General features: G+C 45.5%; 1 protein-coding gene across 7 annotated transcripts in view; it reads right to left on the reverse strand.

Annotated features, from left to right (window-relative positions):
- Positions 1 to 18,744, reverse strand: part of LOC131190198 (regulator of G-protein signaling 2-like) — a 60,926-nt gene that overhangs the window by 25,290 nt on the left and 16,892 nt on the right. For all 7 annotated transcript variants that reach the window (XR_009153257.1, XM_058167303.1, XM_058167302.1 and 4 more), the window contains 2 exons: positions 8,198 to 8,614; positions 508 to 593 (listed from right to left, as the gene is read on the reverse strand). Coding sequence is in view for 6 of the 7 variants with exons in the window: in XM_058167303.1 (XP_058023286.1) it covers positions 508 to 593; positions 8,198 to 8,614 (503 nt within the window). In the remaining variant the exon portion in view is untranslated. The remainder of the gene's footprint in view (positions 1 to 507; positions 594 to 8,197; positions 8,615 to 18,744) is intronic.

Here is an 18,744-nt window from a genome sequence, read left to right on the forward strand (position 1 = left end):
GGAGGGAGGGGGGAGAGAGAGAGAGAGAAGGAGAGGGAGAGAGAAAGAAGGAGGGAGAAGGAGAGGGAGAGAGAAAGGAGGGAGGGAGAGAGGGAGAATGAGAGGGAGAGAGAGAGAAGAAGGGAGGGAAGAGGGAAGAGAGGGAGAAGGAGAGGGAAAGAGAAAGAGGGAGGGAAGGACGGAGGGAAGGAGAAGGAGGGGGAGAGAAGAGGGAGAAGGAGGAGAGAGAAAGAGGAGGGAGGGAGAAGGAGAGGAGAGAGAGAGGAGAGGAGAGGAGAGAGAGGAGGAGAGAGAGAGAGAGAAGGAGGGAGGGAGAAGGAGAGGGAGAGAGAAAGAGGGAGAAGGAGAGGGAGAGGGAGAGAGAAAGAGGGAGAAGGAATGGGAGAGAGAAAGAGGGAGGGAGGGAGAGAGAGAACAAGAACATGCCCAGGAAGAAGACATAGTTTTAAAGGCTATTTTAAGGTTTATAGCTTGAAAGCCAGCAATTAATGCTCCACAGATACTCACCGGGGACGTTTTTGCTTCTGCTGTGCGTTCTGATGGCTGCCATCGCCGTCTGACCCTATGTCCGATTCCACACTGGAGGCTAGTGACTGAAACACACACACACACAAAAACAAGATTTGAACCTAAAGGGCATCTCAAAGCCAACTCCCAAGACTACGGGATCCAAGCTGCAGATATCCGGATGACCAATAGGTGGGAACAGAGATTGAGTTTCCATACCTTGCTGCTGCCCTCTAGTGGCTATGCAGAGGCCTACAGTCCAGATCTGCTAGTCTAAAATGCCAATCTCGGAACTCCAAGGCACCTGCTGAAGTCAGTGTCTGATTTATCAAGACCCAAGCCGAGGGCATTTGTAAGTTGACACCATCTTTATAGGCTTTTCCAAGTCTTTAGAGAGGATGGCTCTTTGCAATAAATCAGTGAAAGCAAATACTTCCACCCGCCCGCCCTACTTTGTCTTCCTTTTATGTCATGTCTTTTTAAATAGTTAGTCTAATGGCAGGATCTGTGTCTCTTTATTTATCTTTACTTATCTAGCTGAAATGCAGGACATGCTTGCTTTAAGTAAATAAACCCTTAAAAGAGATAGCCACAGTACTACTCAATTAATAATAAAGCAAGTGGCCTGTCACAGACAAACTTCAGGCTTTGCTCAGATTTTCCAGACCTTGAAAACAGGCACAGTGGGTTCAGAACAATGGCTGTCCAAGTACAGAGCTGGCCTGAAGGACAGAGAAACTCACATGCCTCCCTCCAACTCTACAGAGACACATCGAAATGAAAGGCTTTCAACAATACCAATTGAAAATTCTCTCCAATCGAGATTTAGAGCAGTGTTTCTCAAACCTTGGCCCCTTGAAGATGGGTGGACTTCAACTCCCAGAATACCTCAGCCAGCAATGACCTCCTCAAAAGCTATTGGCAACCGGATTTCAGAGCTACGGCGGTGGGATGCAGTCCCGTGATCACATTTTGGACTCAGAGCAACTAGTTGGCCTTTACAGCCATTTGAGGCATTCCTCAGTCACATGACCATGATTTTCAATGTTGTTGTGTTTTTTTGCTGGTTTCCAGCATTTACTTCTGATTTCCAACAAAAAGCGCCCATTGGTTAAAATGAAGTCATGTAACAACCGCGGCATTTATGATCGCCACAAAAAAATGTCATAAAAACCAGTCACCTTTTTTTGATGAAGGTATCGTTTCTTTTGTGTACACTGAGAGCATATGCACCAAGACAAATTCCTTGTGTGTCCAATCACACAAATTCTAGATGTTGGAATTGTTGAAATGTCACATGGTGACTTTCTTAATGACTACAACAACTTAGAACCGTAATTCCTGGCTCAATTACAATTATAAATTGAAGATTACCCACCTACAGTAGTGGCCAAAATTGTGGAACCCTTTTGGGAAAAGTATATTTTTGAGATTTGATGGCTAATAACACCACTTTTTTTTGGAGTTTCAAGATAATCCTATTCCACTGCTGGGATGGCCTGGGAATAGCCCAGAACTTAACCCAATTGAAAATCTATGGAGCCGACTAAAGAAACTTGTTAGTCAGAAGCGACCCAGCAATAAAACCCAGTTAACAGAAGCAATCATTCAATCTTGGTTTCACATTATAACAGCTGCAGAACTAAGACTTGGCTCACTCCATGGGAAGACGTTGTAAGGCTGTAATTCATGCTAAAGGTTACCCAACTAAGTATTAAGTGACATGGTGATAATTTTTGTATATCTCGTTTTTTTCTGCGTGTTTCACTTTTCTTCTTTATACTGTAACTGCTATTCTAATAGCAAATCCTTCATAAAATTTACTGCATTACATTCTTGATTAAATTATCTTTCCATTGATATATACTTTTATGGTACTACTCCAAAAAAAAAAAAGTGGTGTTATTAGCTAGTTTTAGAAAATGCACTTTTCCCCAAAAGGTTTCCACAATTTTGGCTACTACTGTATAGTGGGAAATCATACATATTTACCCATCCACTAAAAACATATGAAGAAGTAGGCATTAATATCTTGCTGATCTTCATATGAAAAATCCTTGTGGGTGAGTTTCTTTTTCAAACATTCTGAATAAGAGCTCTTTCAGCAGATTACCAAAATGTATATGTTCAGAATTTGCATTCAGTGCTCATTTGTGATAATTCACACATAGTGGGGTTCCCCTGAAATTTACTGAGAATCGTGTGGGTTATAAGCTTTTCACAGGGGTCTTGAGAACTCCCTATGCTTCATTACAGAACAGAGATGGGCAATGGCAGGCAGCCTCTGAACATATTTTTGATAAAAGTTGCTGAAAACTGCATCATTTCCTGCCGCTGTCAGGTGAGAAACCTGAGCCTTAACTTGTAAACCTCTGATTAGCTTAGGGAACGAAAAGCACAGAAAAATCTTTTCCCCTTGACCCAAAATCTCCTTTGAGAGAAAGCTTGTCCCCACCCACTTTTTTCATGCATATAATGCATTGTCCCAAAGGTGCTTTTTCAAGAGGCAACTGGACTTTCTTGTTTCGCTTTGAAGATTTTGCATTTCTCATCCAAAAAGCTTCACCTCTGATTGGATGGTGGAGAATGGGAGAATTTATAGAGGGGGAAGGATAAGACATCATCTATCTCCTCAGTCAACAACGCAGCCCTTTCATCAGTTCCAAGAAGGCTCCACACCCATTTCCACTATTCAGGTTGACCCTGAGGACACAGATAAACCTCCAGGTGGTCTCAACTTCTCTCCAAAAGGATGCAAATGGCCAGCTGTTTGCAAGGAGTATAAATCCTCCCATTCCCCAGTGAGAGCTGAAGAAGCTTCTTGGATGAGAAGTGAAACATCTTCAAGGAGAAACAAGAAAATCCAGTTGCCTCTTGAGAAAGCACCTTTGGGACAACCATGACCTGGATGACTAAGAATCTCTATAGACATACAATACATTAATTTTCAGAAAACCACAGCAATCAAGGAATCTCAGTCCTGTTTGTGGGGGGGGCGGCATAGAAATTTGTGCCAATCCATTCATGTTAGAAATGTTAGTCGCTGCACTCTTAGAATAACAGTTGGAGATCTTCTAGTCCAACCCCCTGCTTAGGCAGGAAACCCTACACCACTTCTTCCGCTCTCCCAAACGCTTTAGAGAAACTCAGCTTTCTAAATCTTGCAAAGGATCCCACCTTGGTTGGAGATTTTGCAGATCAAGATTAAAAGCAAGATTGCAACACTTTCCTTTCGACAAGAAATCATGGCCCACAGGCCAACTTAAAGAAAAAAGATAGCAGTGTTCCAATATTTGAGGGGCTGCCATAAAGAAGAGGAGTGGGGGTCAACCTATTTTCCAAAGCACCAGAAGGCAAGGCAAGAAGCAATGGACAGAAACTATCAAGGAGAGAAGCAACCTAGAACTAAGGAGAAATTTCCCGACAGTGAGAACAATTAACTAGCAGAATGACTTGCCTTCACAAAGTGTAGGTGCTCCATCACTGGAGGCTTTTAAAAAGAGACTGGGTAGTCATATGTCTGAAATGGTATAGGGTCTACTTCTGAGCAGGGGGTGGGACTAGAAGACCTCCAAGGTCCCTTCCAAGTCTGTTATTATCCAGCTGGGAACTTCCTTTATAGAAAATAATGGCTCAACTTTTTCCTTAGACTGGTCAGTGGTCAGACAGTTAAAGAATCAATTTAGACCAGACTGAAGTCTTCAAACTTGGCAGCTTTAAGACTTGTGGACTTCAACTCCCAGAATTCTCCAGCCAGCATAGCTATTGTGGGAGTTGAAGTCCACAAGTCTTAAAGCTGCCAAGTTTGAAGACCTCTGATTTAGACTCTGGGTACATTCTCAGATATGAGTTGTGTTATAAATCAGGGGTCTCCAACCTTGGCAACTTTAACTTGGGAGAACTTGGGAGTTGTAGTCCACAAGTCTTAAAGTTGCCAAGGTTGGAGACACCTGTTATAAATGATTTAGGTCTACTCTGAGTAAGACTGAAGCATCCCAGCTTGCAGTTATGGAAAAATACCACTTGAACTTCGTGCCCCTGGCAATATGATAACACAAACAAACACACACACACACAGAGGCTTGAGCTAGCAACAGTGATAGAAAGGAACTGTGTTGTTTCACAAAGGACTGGCCACGGTAGCCATACAACAAATGCCACTAAGAAACGGGGCCGAGAACCATAGAGTCCCAGGGGCAGAATGGCTCCTCCACTTATGTGATTCCCGCCTGGCTGGAAAATGATGGCTTTCAATGAGAGGGTTTTTCATTTGGGACCTGAAAGCTCAAAGCTCTGCGTGACAGGAAATTATGCAAGTTGAGATCCAATTTTTTTTTTTTTTTTGCTCTGGGACCAGACCTGTTTTTCCTTGAGACGATGTTTTTTTTTTCCATTGGCATCTCCTGGGGTAAGTGTTTTCAGGAAAGCAAAGACAACGTCTCATTCCTTCTGTAGTGCATTAATATTGCATGCATGTACACAGGTAGGGCTGGTAACATACTGTCATGGCTACCATCTTCTTGGCTTTTTGGATCCTCTTCCCCGCAGTGGCCTGCTTTCCATTGAGATTTCTACCTTGTGTCTCTAAAGAAACACTATTTGAGGATACCTTTGGAATTGTGACATGACATGAGCATCTCGCGAACCTTTTTGGGCATGGGGTTGTGCTACTCATCGCATCGTTGCCAGTGACGTGGTGGCATGTGGCTGGCAGCCAAAAGACACATTTGCCTGAAAGTACCCTGTGAAGTACTTTTTGTGAAGTAGGGATGTGGTGGCTCAGTAGCTAAGACGCTGAGCCTGTCGATCGAAAGGTCGGCAGTGCAGCGGTTCGAATCCCTAGTGCTGCGTGATGGGGTGAACTCCCGTTACTTGTCCCAGATTTTGCCAACCTAGCAGTTCGAAACCACTTAAAAAATGCAAGTAGAAAAATAGGGACCACCTTTGCTGGGAAAGTAACAGCGTTCCGTGCGCCTTTGGCATTGAGTCATGCTGGCCACATGACCACAGAGACATCTTCCGACAGCGCTGGCTCTTCGGCTTTGAAATGGAGATGAGCACCGCCCCCTAGAGTTGGGAACGACTAGCACATATATGCGAGGGGAACCTTTACCTTTACCTTACCCTGTGTAGTTGCTTATTGACACCTTCAACAGCTTCTCTCTGCAACTTCAAATAACCTTTGCCTTTTTTCTTGGCCCTTGGTGCTATCTGAGCTTGGTTGTTTTTCTTGCCGACGTCTATTTTTATTTCTTTTATTTTATTAGATTTTTATACCGCCCTTCTCCCGAAGGACTCAGGGCGGTGTACAGCCAATTTAAAACAATAAACCATATACAATTAAAAACAGAAAATTAAAAGACGTATTCTACAGCGGCCAAAAATTTAAAATGATAAACTTAAAAACCCTTAAAAATCGTATAAAATTCCTACCCCAATTTAATTAATATTTAATTAAAATATTAATTTTAATTAATATTTTAATTAATTTGATGATGTTACCCAACTAGGTAACATCATCAGTGCTAGCCTGGGATCCCTCATTTCAACCGTGAATTCTCCTTTATTGGTACCACGTACGGCTGTCAAACGAAGGCAGGCGAATGGGAACACCAGCATTGATGATGTTACTTAATTTGGGTAATGAAATGTCAGCAAGAAAGCAACCATGTTCAGGAAGCACCAAACACACAGACACACAAACACACAACACCCTGTTTCAACCCTGAGCTACAAATCCCAAAGGTGTTTTGTTTTTGTTTTCTTCAAGAGGCAACGGGACTTTCTGGTTGTTGTTTTTTTCTTTGAAGACGTTTCGCTTCTCATCCAAGAAGTTTCTTCAGCTCAGAGCCAGAAAGTCCAGCTGCCTCTTTAAAAAAAAAAGCACCTTTCGGACCACCGTGACTTGGATGACTGAGAATCTCCACTGATCTGAGCTACAAATATTCTCCTTGACTGACACCTAGGCAGCAAATTTTCTTTGCTAGGAATGCTTGAGGGACACGGTCATTTTGGCTGATGAAGATGCTGCTGGGCGGGAACCAGTGGTGAAATCCAATTTTTTTTTACTACCAGTTCTGTGGGTGTGGTGTGGCTTGGTGGGCGTGGCTTAGTGGGGGTGGCAGGAGGATACTGCAAAATCCCCATTCCCATCCCTCTCCAGGGGAAGGATACTGCAAAATCTCCATTCCTACCCCACTCTGGAGCCAGCCAGAGGTGGTATTCGCCGGTTCTCCAAACTGCTCAAAATTTCCGCTACCAGTTCTCCAGAACCTGTCAGAACCTGCTGGATTTCACCCCTGAGGGGAACCCTTTGTTTCGTAGCATCTCGGCTTCTTGTTTATTATTATTTTTTTTTAACTAAAATATTGTTTTGAAACAAAATCAGGTAGGGGAAGGGAGGCTGGAGAATGGCAAGAGAAGGCGTCTCAGTCTCTCTGAGTAATTCACTAGCCTCTGAGGGGAAAGCCCCAGAGCTCTGAATCCCAGGCCCTCGACCATAACCTTTCCTTGATCATTAATTATGGAGATATTTAACCTTAACGGGATACATTTTCCACAGCAGCGGAATTCCAGAGATTAAAACCAGTGGGAATAAAGACACTTGGCTGTTTAGACAAGCAAACTAAAACAAAATAAAATAATGGATAGGCAAATAAAAAAAAAAAAGATCCAGGGTTGAATTATGAGGGGTTGAAAAGGAGAAAGAAAGCATTAGTAAGAGGCCCCAAAGGTGCTTTTTCAGGAGGCAACTGGACTTGGTTTTTTTCTTTGAAGATGTTTCGCTTCTCATCCAAAGAAGCTTCTTCAGCTCTGACAGGATAGTGGGGAATGGAAGGATTTATGTTCCTTGCAGACAGATGGTCATCCTGTCAGAGCTGAAGAAGCTTCTTTGGATAGAGAAGCGAAACATCTTCAAAGAGAAAAAAGAAGAAAGTCCAGTTGCCTCCTGAAAAAGCACATTTGGGACAACCATGACCTGGACGACTGAGAATCTCTACAGACTTTTAGCTATACAATTTGGGATGAACACCCTTGGAATGGTGTGGGAGTAGAAATGTATTTTCAGAGGAAAAAAATTGCAGGCTACAGGAACTATTTGCACTACTCAGGTGACCCTGAGGACACAGATAAACCTCCAAGTGCTTCAATGACCCTCTAAAAGGATGCAAACGACCAGCTTGTCTGCAATGAATATATCCCCACTATCCCCTCAGAGCTGAAGAAGCTTCGTGGATGAGAAGCGAAACATCTTCAAAAGAAACGACCCTGGGCAGGGGGTTGGACTAGAAGACATCCAAGGTCCCTTCCAAATCTGTTATTATTATTATTAAAAAACAAGGAAGTCCAGTTGCCTCCTGAAAAAGCCTCTTGGGGACAACCATGACCTGGATGACTGAGAATCTCTACAGACCATTAGTAAGAATGCAACTTAGAACTAAGGAGAAATTTCCTGACAGTTAGAACAATTAATCAGTGGAACAACTTGCCTGCAGAAGTTGTGAATGCTCCAACACTGGAAGTTTTTAAGAAAATGTTGGCTAGCCATTTGTCTGAAATGGTGTCGGGTTTCCTGCCTGGGCAGGGGGTTGGACTAGAAGACCTCCAAGGTCCCTTCCAACTCTGTTATTATTATTATAAGACCATTAGTAAGAGGGTTAGTAAGAAAGCATTAAGAAGTTCCACTGACTTTGTTTGATCCTCCAAAGAAATTCCTCAGGTGTTGCTTTGCTGCTGCCACTTTCTCACCCAGCTGTCGCTCTTTCCTCAAAGATTTGGGGGACGGCAAGCTCCACCCACTTCCTGTTTTGTCCCCTTCCTCAGTCCCCCTTTGGCATGGTGCCCCTTGTTGATCCAAACGTCCCTCGCTTCGAGAGCGCCAGAACCCTCCTGGGTCTTGAAGCGGGAGCTGAAGACAGTCGACCACTTCGGTGTCATCTAAACGAATGCTTGGGGTGGAAGGTTTCTCCTGCTTTTCACCGTTGCTCCTTGGCTCCGGATCCTCGCAGTTCTGATGTTGCTTCCGAAGGGTGCTCCGGTGCCATGGCAGGAAGTCACAATCTAGAAGACAACCTTCCGAGCCGCACTTCTGGAGGGGACTCAACATCTAGATGGAGGAGAACAACATTTTAGTACAGCACACATTCCTTGAAGGTTCTTGAACGTCCGCAAAGACAGAATAACAGAGTTGGAAGGAACATTGTGTGGGGGGGAGGTTCTAGTCCAGGGGTCTCCAACCTTGGCAACTTTAAGACTTGTGGACTTCAACTCCCAGAGTTCCTCATCCAGCAAAGCTCTGGGAGTTGAAGTCCACAAGTCTTAAAATTGCCAAGATTGGAAACCCCTGTTCTAGTCCACACCCACCCCGTTCCACCAGAAAACTCTGTCTACAAAACGGGGTACACACTTACCAGGGGTGCACAAGTTAACCCACTGGGACCAGTGGTGGGTTTCAGATTTTTTTTACTACCAGTTCTGTGGGCGTGGCCTGGTGGGCATGGCACAGCCTGGTTTGGCGTGGCAGAGGAAGGATACTGCAAAACCCCCATTTCCTCCCGATCAACTGGGATTTGGGAGGCAGAGAATAGATGGGGGCGGGGCCAGTCAGAATTTTTACTACCGGTTCTCTGAACTACTCAAAATTTCCGCTACCGGTTCTCCAGAACTGGTCAGAACCTGCTGAAACCCATCTCTGACTGGGATATGAGGAAAACATTGGAACGTCTACTTCTATTTATCGGGGATGCAAAAGTAAACAAGAAACCTGTGAGGTTGCTAAGAGCTGACACAGAATGCACAAAATGTAATATTGTATCTATGGGCGTGTGCTGTAGATTAAAAATTAGTAAGAATTTAAGCTAGATTAATATTTAAAGCACAAAATGTACAAAAGGTGATATGTTGGGGGGGGTGTCTCTCTTTTATAATGTAAATCATATTAATGTAGTACTAGACATATATAATAATTTATAAATAGAATAACAGAGTTGGCAGGAACCCTGGAGCTCTTCTAATCCAAGCCACAGAATGCCCAAACTGGAAGGAGCGCGCGTGTGTGCACGTGTGTGTGAGCAAGCACCAGGGCGCCGGAAACCCGAAGGCTAGCTGGCCGGCGCGCATGCGCACGTCGGAAACCCGACGACCAGGTGGCTGAGCTGGAGCAACGGTGTGCTTGCCCACAGAGAGGGCTCTGCGTGCCATAGGTTCGCCATCACGGCCCTATACCATTTTTGACAAATGACTGTCCAGTCACTTTTTAAAAGCCTCCAGTGTTAAGTTGTTCCACAAGTTGTTCCACACTGGTTAATTGTCCTCTCTCCGGAAATTTCTCCTTAGTTCTACGTTGCTTCTCTCCTTGATTAGTTTCCACCCATTGCTGCTTGTCCTGCCCCTTCAGGTGCTCTGGAGAATGGGTCGACCCTCTCTTCTCTGTGGCAGCCTCTGAGATATTGGAACACGGCTATCGTATCACCCCTAGTCCTGATGGAAATGTTTCTCTTGAGACTGTCACATTGGCTCATGATTCACCAAATAAGAATCCAGAACAGCTATTCCTCATATAAGTGCCTGAGTTATGGAACTCCCTGTTTGCTTATTTGTGGCTGGCGCTGAGCCTCAGAAGCTTCCAGTACTTGCTAATGACATATCTGTTTACCCAGATCCTTGATATTGGTGTTGTGGCTTGTTTTCATCTAGCTGTGTCCTTGCTTGCACTTAATCATGGCACAAACACTCCCTGTTTGTAACGTCACTGTTCTGCCTTTGGAGGTTGCCTTCACCTTTTGCTTGACTCATGAAGGAGACATCTCAAAAGACTCCATTAGCTGTGCAGGTGCTGAAGTGCTATTTCTCTCCTTATTCCAACACTGCACACAGTCAGCCTCAAGGTGTATCAAATGGGCCAGGCTTCTTCTATCGCTATTTTGAAAGGAAGTCAAGTGACTGCTAATGACCGAGAGTAGAAATAGCAGAGGCACGAAAAGGACAGGCAACAGGGAGAGCCAGTTTCGTGCTATCTAGTTCCCTAACAACTCAAGGCTGGACAGAGGGAGCCATAATTAATGCTACTGTGCCATTGGAATCTCACGAATGGAATGGTGTTGGCTTTTTTGGCAGCTGCAGCACACCGCTGGCTCACCGGTTATAAAATATTAGAATATAAAAAAGTAGTAAAAATATTTTACTGACTGGTAATAAAATGGCAAGACTATTAATCCCGGCTATTAATCGCTACTAATCAAACTGGCCTTTACTTCAGGCCTAGGGGCCATATACTAGGGCAATGTTGGCAAACCTTTTGGGAGCGAGCACGGGGGAGTGCTGGTGTTCTGTCTCGTCCGATCTCACCACAGCCGGGGCCTTCTTATCTGCTTCCGAACACGGAGGAATGTCCTAGTATGCCTCCCGGCCCCAGCCCTGGCTCCATGCCCAGACAGGCTGAAGAGGAGGAAGTATCTCCAGCCTCCAGCTCTGGCTCCATGCCCAGGCAAACGGAGCAACTAGACCCCTCCCCCTCCTCCACAGCATGTGAGCCTGAGGGAGGTCAATTGCCAACAGCTGCAGACTGGAGTGACCCTCGCGTCAGAAGACTTGATAGACGGAGGCAACAGAAGGAAGGGAGGGGCAGGCCTGGATAAGTGCTGAGTCATGGAGCCACATCCCATGGCCTATATAAAGGACCTGCTTTCTGGCATTCTCTGAGTCAGGCAAAGTCTAAACTTATCTTGCTGAAGCCACTTTCTGGTCTCCTGCCTGCCCTGAGGACTTTGCTAGGACTTTGGCAGAGCTGCAGAGGCACGCCTGATTCGGATTTCCCTGACCCGGCCGTCAGCGGAGGAGTGGGACACGACAGCTGGAAAAGTGGAAGACCAGCTCCCCGGCATGCACGGCCGGGAGCACCAGAAACCGGAAGAGCTGAACTTCTGCTTTCCAACGTGCATATGCGCGCCGGTCACCGGGTCTTCCTTGTTTCTGGAGTGCCTGTGCGCACAAAGACCAGCTGGCTGGCACACATCCGCGCGCCAGAAATCGGAAGCCCAGCTTTCCAGCACATGTGCATGCATGCCAGGAAACTGCTTTTCCGGTTTCCAGCAGTCCTGCATGCACCAAGACCAGCTGGCCGGCGTGCATGCGCATGCCAGAAACTGGAAGCCCAGTGTTGTGTCTGCACCCCCCGATCCGGGCCCCCTGCCAGAAAGTGACTCGGAAAGTGAGGGGAAAGGGCCATCAGGACTTACCTTGGGAGCACTGGCTTCCCTGGCTCAGCTCCAGGAGCCAGAGGCAGGCCAGGTGGAGGAGATAACGAGGCCTCTGTTCCCTGACTCTTCCCCCCCCAGGCCACGCCTCCAGACCCGGCTGATGGCAATCAGGCCTGGCTGGACCCTAACTTTCATAGGCAGGAGAGGCGGGAACAACAGAAGCAGGGGTGGGGCAGGCCTAGGAAGTGCTGAGTCATGGAGCCACACCCCACAGGATATAAAAGCAGCAAGGGCTGCTATACCTCTTCGCAGCAAGCAAATCAACTGCTTAACTAGAGCTGAAGTACTGTTTGTTCCTGGTTTCCTGGCTGACTCATCGGCATCAAGAGAGATAACAGAGACACTTGGCATACGCTCGCTAGTTTGCTGCCAGAGCTGATAGTTGCTGGGTAATTAAGTCATCGCTCGTGTCTCCCGCACTGCGGAGGGGGAAAGATCACCCAGCTTCTCAGCACGTGCATGCACATGCGCACCAGGGAGCTACTCTTCCAGTTTCCAGAGGTCCTGCACACACAAAGACCAGTTGGCCGGTGCACATGTGTACGCTGGAACCCGGAAGAGCAATGGGTGATGGCTGGCATCCCCAGAGAGATGGCTCTGCATGCCACTTAAAGCACACGTGCCATAGGTTCACCATCACGGTATTAGGGCCTATGGGTGAAGGTTATTGGTGACCATTATGGGAACAGGACGATGAGCTAGCTGGTTCTCTGGTTTGGTTCAGCAGATTCCTTGCATTGTTTTTTGAAGGAACCCCCCTGAATTGAATGGGAATGTGGTTCTATGGAGATGGGCCATAAAATTATTCCTAGTAATACAGCAAGAACACAACTTGATAGCAAAAACGAAGCAGGCCTTACTGGAGAGAGCTTAGAGTTAAAAATCCAAAAATGGAAATAAGAAGTGAGGAAAGAGAGGGGACAAGGAGCCACAAGGAAAGAATATAAGCGCACTCATTTAAATATAATCCTATGAAAGTTTCCTCTGAGACATTTGTCCCCACAAAATACAACTAGTCCTCGACTTTCAACAGTTCATTTAGTGACCGTTCGAAATTATGAATGACCGTTTTTCACAGACTGTTTTTAGCAGTGTCCACATGGTCACACAAAAAAAAAGAGACAAAGGACCGTTTTTCACACTGATGACTGTTGCCGTATCCGCACAGTCACATGATCAAAATTCAGGTGCTTGGCAACTGGTTCATATTTATGATGGTGGCAGCGTCCCGGGGGGGTCATGCGATCCCCTTTTGCGACCGTCTGACAAGCAAAGTCAATGGGGAAAGCCAGATTCACTTAGCAACCGTGCTACTATCTTAAGAACGGCAGTGACTCACTTAGCAAGAGTGGCAAGAAAGATTGTAAAATGGGACACAACTTAACAACGGTCTCACTCAGCAACGGAAATTTGGGGCTTAACTGTGGCCGTAAATTGAGAACTACCTGTGCAGAGAAAGAGAAGGAAGAGGCACTGTAAGAGCTTTGCTTTCCATAGTAGAAAGAAATCCTTGCTTTTGTCGTGTCCCACTCCTCCGCTGACGGCTGGGTCAGGGAAATCCGAATCAGGCGTGCCTCTGCAGCTCTGCCAAAGTCCTAGCAAAGTCCTCAGGGCAGGCAGGAGACCAGAAAGTGACTTCAGCAAGATATGTTTAGACTTTGCCTGACTCAGAGAATGCCAGAAAGCAGATCCTTTATATAGGCCATGGGGTGTGGCTCCATGACTCAGCACTTATCCAGGCCTGCCCCTCCCTTCCTTCTGTTGCCTCCGCCTATCAAGTCTTCTGACGCGAGGGTCACTCCAGTCGGCAGCTGTTGGTAATAGACCTCCCTCAGGCTCACATGCTGTGGAGGAGGGGGAGGGGTCTAGTTGCTCCGTTTGCCTGGGCATGGAGCCACAGCTGGGGGCTGGAGGTATTTCTTCCTCTTCAGCCTGTCTGGGCATGGAGCCAGGGCTGGGGCCGGGAGGCATACTAGAACATTCCTCCGTGTTCGGAAGCAGATAAGAAGACCCCAGCTGAGGTGAGATTGGACGAGACACAACAGCTTTTTTCCTATCTTCTTTAATGGGACGCGGTGGCTCAGTGGCTAAGACGTTGAGCTTGTCGATTGAAAGGTCGGCAGTTCAGCGGTTTGAATCCCTAGTGCTGCGTAACGGGGTGAGCTCCCGTTACTTGTCCCAGCTTATGCCAACCTAACAGTTCGAAAGCACGTAAAAAATGCAAGTAGAAAAATAAGGACCACCTTTGGTGGGAAGGTAACAGCGTTCCGTGAGCCTTTGGTGTTTAGTCATGCCGGCCACATGACTATGGAGACATCTTCAGACAGCGCTGGCTCTTCGGCTTTGAAACAAAGATGAATCGGGAACTCATCTAGGGTCGGGAACGACTAGCACATATGTGCGAGGGGAACCTTTCCCTTTCCCTATTAATGTGGACACCAGTGGCGATGTAATTAAACAGTGTCATCCACACGCAAGAGAAGTATTAGCAGGGTGGATAGGTTCAGCTTGTGGACTCTTTTGAGAAAATAACACGAAAACACGCTCGCTCCAAGGAAGGGGAAAGAGACGGAGTTCCTGGGAAAGGGCAGTGCTGGCTTCCAGCTTGAACAGAGACCCTTCACGCTGCACGATGTTACTCTGGTTATGCGTGTTGTTGGATTCCTAAACCCAAATACTGGCAGTTCCTCACATTACGACCACAATCGAGCCCAAAATTTATGTTGCTAAGTGAGACATTTTTAAAGTGAATTTGCTCCATTTTTCTTGCCACAGTTGTTAAGCAAATCACCACTTTTGTTAAATTAATAACACGGTTGTTAAGTGAATCTGAAGTCCCCGTTTGACTTTGCTTGTCAGAAGGTCGCAAAAGCCGATCAGGTGACCCCGGGACACTGCAACCGTCGTAAATATAACCGCTTGCCAAGCCTCTGAATTTCGATCACGCGACCATAGGGATGTTGCAACGGTCGTTAAGTGTGGAAACTGGTCATAAGTCCCTCTTTTGGTGCTGTTGTAACTTTGAACGGTCGCTAAGTGAAGTGTTGTAAGTGGAGGACTAACTGTACATGCAGAATAAAGGGAGCTGAGTGGCACTCTGTAGAAACTCAGAGGCTCCCTTATTTCATCAACCGGCTGCCGACTTTGTACAAAGCCTGAAGACAGACGCTTAGAAAGCTGGGACAACGGGACTTGTTCAAGCGTAGCTCTTAATTCTGGAGAAGAGTCATACAAATTTCTGGCCTGCAAGGAGTCCATCCATTTGCTCTTACAATGGGAATCGGTCCAAGGCAGCGACTCCTTCCAGAAGCTAATTCAAAAATTATTTGGCGGAGTCTTGGCATCTGAAGTGGAAAAACATTTCGAGCGGAATTATATTCCACTCATTATCAGTATTATTTTTTTCTTCTTTTTCTATTGCGCTCTGATACACAAACTAATAGATGTGCGGTGGTGCTGGGAATGATGGGGAAAGTAATAAATAACTGTGTGACTCAAAATCAAAAAGGGGTGACATGATAGCAGTGTTCCAATAGCACAGGGGCCGCCACAAAGAAGAGGGAGTCAAACTATTCTCCAAAGCACCTGAGGGCAGGATAAGAAGCAATGGGTGGAAACTCATCAAGGAGAGAAGCAACCTGGAACTGACAGTTAGAAAATTAATCAGTGGAACAAACTGCCTCCAGAAGTTGTGAATGCTCCAACGCTGGAAGTTTTAAAGAAAATGTTGGATAACCATTTGTCTGAAGTGGTGTAGATTATTGTTTTTTAATAATCTCTACAGACCATTAGTAAGATGCAACTTAGAACTAAGGAGAAATTTCCTGACAGAACAATTAATCAGTGGAACAACTTGCCTCCAGAAGTTGTGAATTCTCCAACACTGGAAGTTTTTAAGAAGAGATTGGATAACCATTTGTCTGAAGCGGTGTAGAGTTTCCTGCCTAAGCAAGGGGTTGGACTAGAAGAGGGGTCTTCAACCTTGGCCACTTTAAGACTTGTGGACTTCAACTCCCAGGATTCTTCAGCCAGCAAAGCTGGATGAGGAATCCTGGGAGTTGAAGTCCACAAGTCTTAAAGTGGCCAAGATTGAAGACCCCTTGACTAGAAGACCTCCAAGGTCCCTTCCAACTCTATTATTCTATTCTATATATGGAAATTGCCAAGACAGGGAGACAATGGGCTAGGGACTAAACGAGGAAAGCGACTGGCTTCAGATTCCTGAGTTGCATTTCTGAATGGAGATCGGGACTCTAGTCCTTAAGCCCCACCCGCAACCACATCCTATCAGTTCTCAATTACACACATGTTGCAGTTACGAGTTTAGTATCATTGGTTAAAAATCCAGCAGACTCTCCAAAAATCTGAAGGATATGAACGCCCCACGTTGAGTATCTGTAAGTTAACCGGGGCCCTGCAAAATACAGTTTGGCTAGCTTTTTTTTTTTTGAGTCACTTAATAAACTCTTTCTTTATGGTGCACTTGTTCTCTGCTGGTGGTACACAAGCATTTTATTATCCACACCATGAGGAGGAAATGGAACAGGCTGGAAAGGAATGTAAATGGAATGTATTTAGTTATTGTTCTGGGCCACCCACTACTTTTGGCATGCCACAGTCTTGGGTCCACAAAACAAAACAAAAGCACACCCCAGTACCAAGCCTTTCAGCTGTTACATCACCTTTCCCTCCAGAAATCAAACAAGTGAGGAACTCCTGGAAGTTGGAAAATGTCTTATTTATTTATTTATTTTATTTATTTGTCAATCACATATAAGATAACAGGCAAAAGTATAAACATAATTTGGATACATGGAAAGAGTACGTTTAAAAAAAGGAATATTAGGACAGGGACGGTAGGCACGCAGGTGCACTTATGCACGCCCCTGACAGACCTCTTAGGAATGGGGTGAGGTCAACAGTGGACAGTTTAAGCTTAAAGTTTTGGGGGTTCAGAGAAAAAACCAGAGTCAGGTAGTGCATTCCAGGCATTGACCACTGTTACTGAAGTCATATTTTCTGCAATCAAGTTTGGAGCGGTTTACCTTGAGTTTGTATCTATTATTTGCTCGTGTATTGTTGTGATTGAAGCTGAAGTAGTCATTGACAGGTAGGACATTGTGGTAGATAATCTTATGTACTATGCTTAGGTCAGATTGAAGTCTGCATAGTTCTAAATTGTCTAAGCCCAAAATTTGGAGTCTGGTGGCATAAGGTATTTTATTGCGAGCAGAGGAGTGGAGGACTTTTCTTGTGAAATATCTCTGGACTCTCTCGATTGCATTTATATCTGATATGCAGTGCGGGTTCCAGACAGATGAGCTGTATTCAAGGATTGCAAATGTTTCGTATGCTCTAGTTAGTAGTACAATATTACCAGAGAAGAAGCTACGCAAGATTAGGTTAACAACTCTTAGTGCCTTTTTGGCAATGTTGTTACAGTGGGCTCTGGCACTTAGAACTTTAAAAATGAGTACTCCAAGGTCCTTGACAAAGTGAGGGTCATCTATAAGGTCATGTCCATCTAATTTGTATTTTATGTTTTGATATATTTTTTTTTGCCAATGTGCAAGACAGAGCATTTGTTGGTTGAGATTTGAAGTTGCCACTTGTTAGACCAATCTGCCACATAATCAAGGCCTTTTTGAAGGGCAGTTGCATTGTCTGTGGTGTTGAATAGTTTAACATCATCAGCGAAGAGAACACAGTTGCTTTTAATATGATCGCAAAGGTCATTTATGTAAAGTATGAAGAGAGTTGGACCTAAAACACTGCCTTGGGGAACACCACTATTAACAGGTACAGGATTTGATAGAGCGCTTCCTATCTTGACCACTTGTTGCCTGTTTGACAGGAAGGCAGCTATCTATTTATGTAGGAGTCCAGAAATGCCATAGGATTTTAGTTTTAGAAGTAATTTGTCTTCTAGGCCTCCTGTTTTTGTTTTTTTTTAAATCTTAAAGCAGAGAGCACAATTGTACTATTAAAATTTCACCGGGAGCCACAGAAGTGAGCAGCCCCTGCCTGAGCTTATATCCTGTCAGCTGAGGCCACCAGGCAGGGAAAGAAGAGTTAAATCTCCAAACTCTGTTTGCAGCCCAAGGGAGAGCCAAAGGTCAGGGATGCGTTTCTGGCTTATGTCTCTGCGGAGATGTAAATCAAAGCGGGCTTGCAGAAAATAGAGAAGTGAAAAAGACCTGGCTCTTAAGCCCTTTCCAAGCTGTCCTTCTTCGGTCTCTCTCTCTCTCTTTCTCAAAATACACTTCCGTGCCAAACGCCATCGCTTTTCCTTGTCGTCCTGGCACTGCCCGCAGATGCTAAGCCATCCATCTGGAGAGCTTCCCCCTGCAGCCCCCTCCAGCCATCCAGCCATCCCGCTCTATCCCAAAATTAGAGGAATGCCCAGCGTGTAAACAGCGGCAGGCCAGGGGCCAGGAGATCTGCCACTGGGAATCTCCAGCAAAACTGCAGGCAAGGACACATGGACTAACCAAACAGCCTCCTAAGCTGGGAAAAATCCCAAAGGGGATCTCTAAGTCTTTTTTTTCCCCCTTCTTGTGTGGAGAAGAGACCACAAGCCTCAAGGGGGCAGGAAAATGTCGCTTTGGCTCTGGGGAGACTATAATTCACCTGCTCTCTCTCTGCCTTTGACAGGAGAAAAGAGGCAAATACCTTATAGTGACACGGAGAGGAATTAAAATAAAAGAGGGGAAAAAGCAAGGAAAGCCAAAAAAATGGAAACTGACGGAGACAGAAAAGAAATTAGGGAAGCCTGCTCCAGGGGAGGGGTGGGAAAGGGCGGGGGAAATATGACATTGGGGAGAATAGGAGCTGTAGTCCAAGGACTGCAGAAAATATGACTTCAGCAACAGAGTGGTCAATGCCTGGAATGAACTACCTGACTCTGTGGTTTCCTCCCCAAAATTTTAACCTTAGACTGTCTACTGTAGACCTCACCCCATTCCTAAGAGGTCTGTAA

This window comes from Ahaetulla prasina, chromosome 2, assembly GCF_028640845.1.
Source record: "Ahaetulla prasina isolate Xishuangbanna chromosome 2, ASM2864084v1, whole genome shotgun sequence".
Lineage (NCBI taxonomy): Eukaryota > Metazoa > Chordata > Lepidosauria > Squamata > Colubridae > Ahaetulla > Ahaetulla prasina.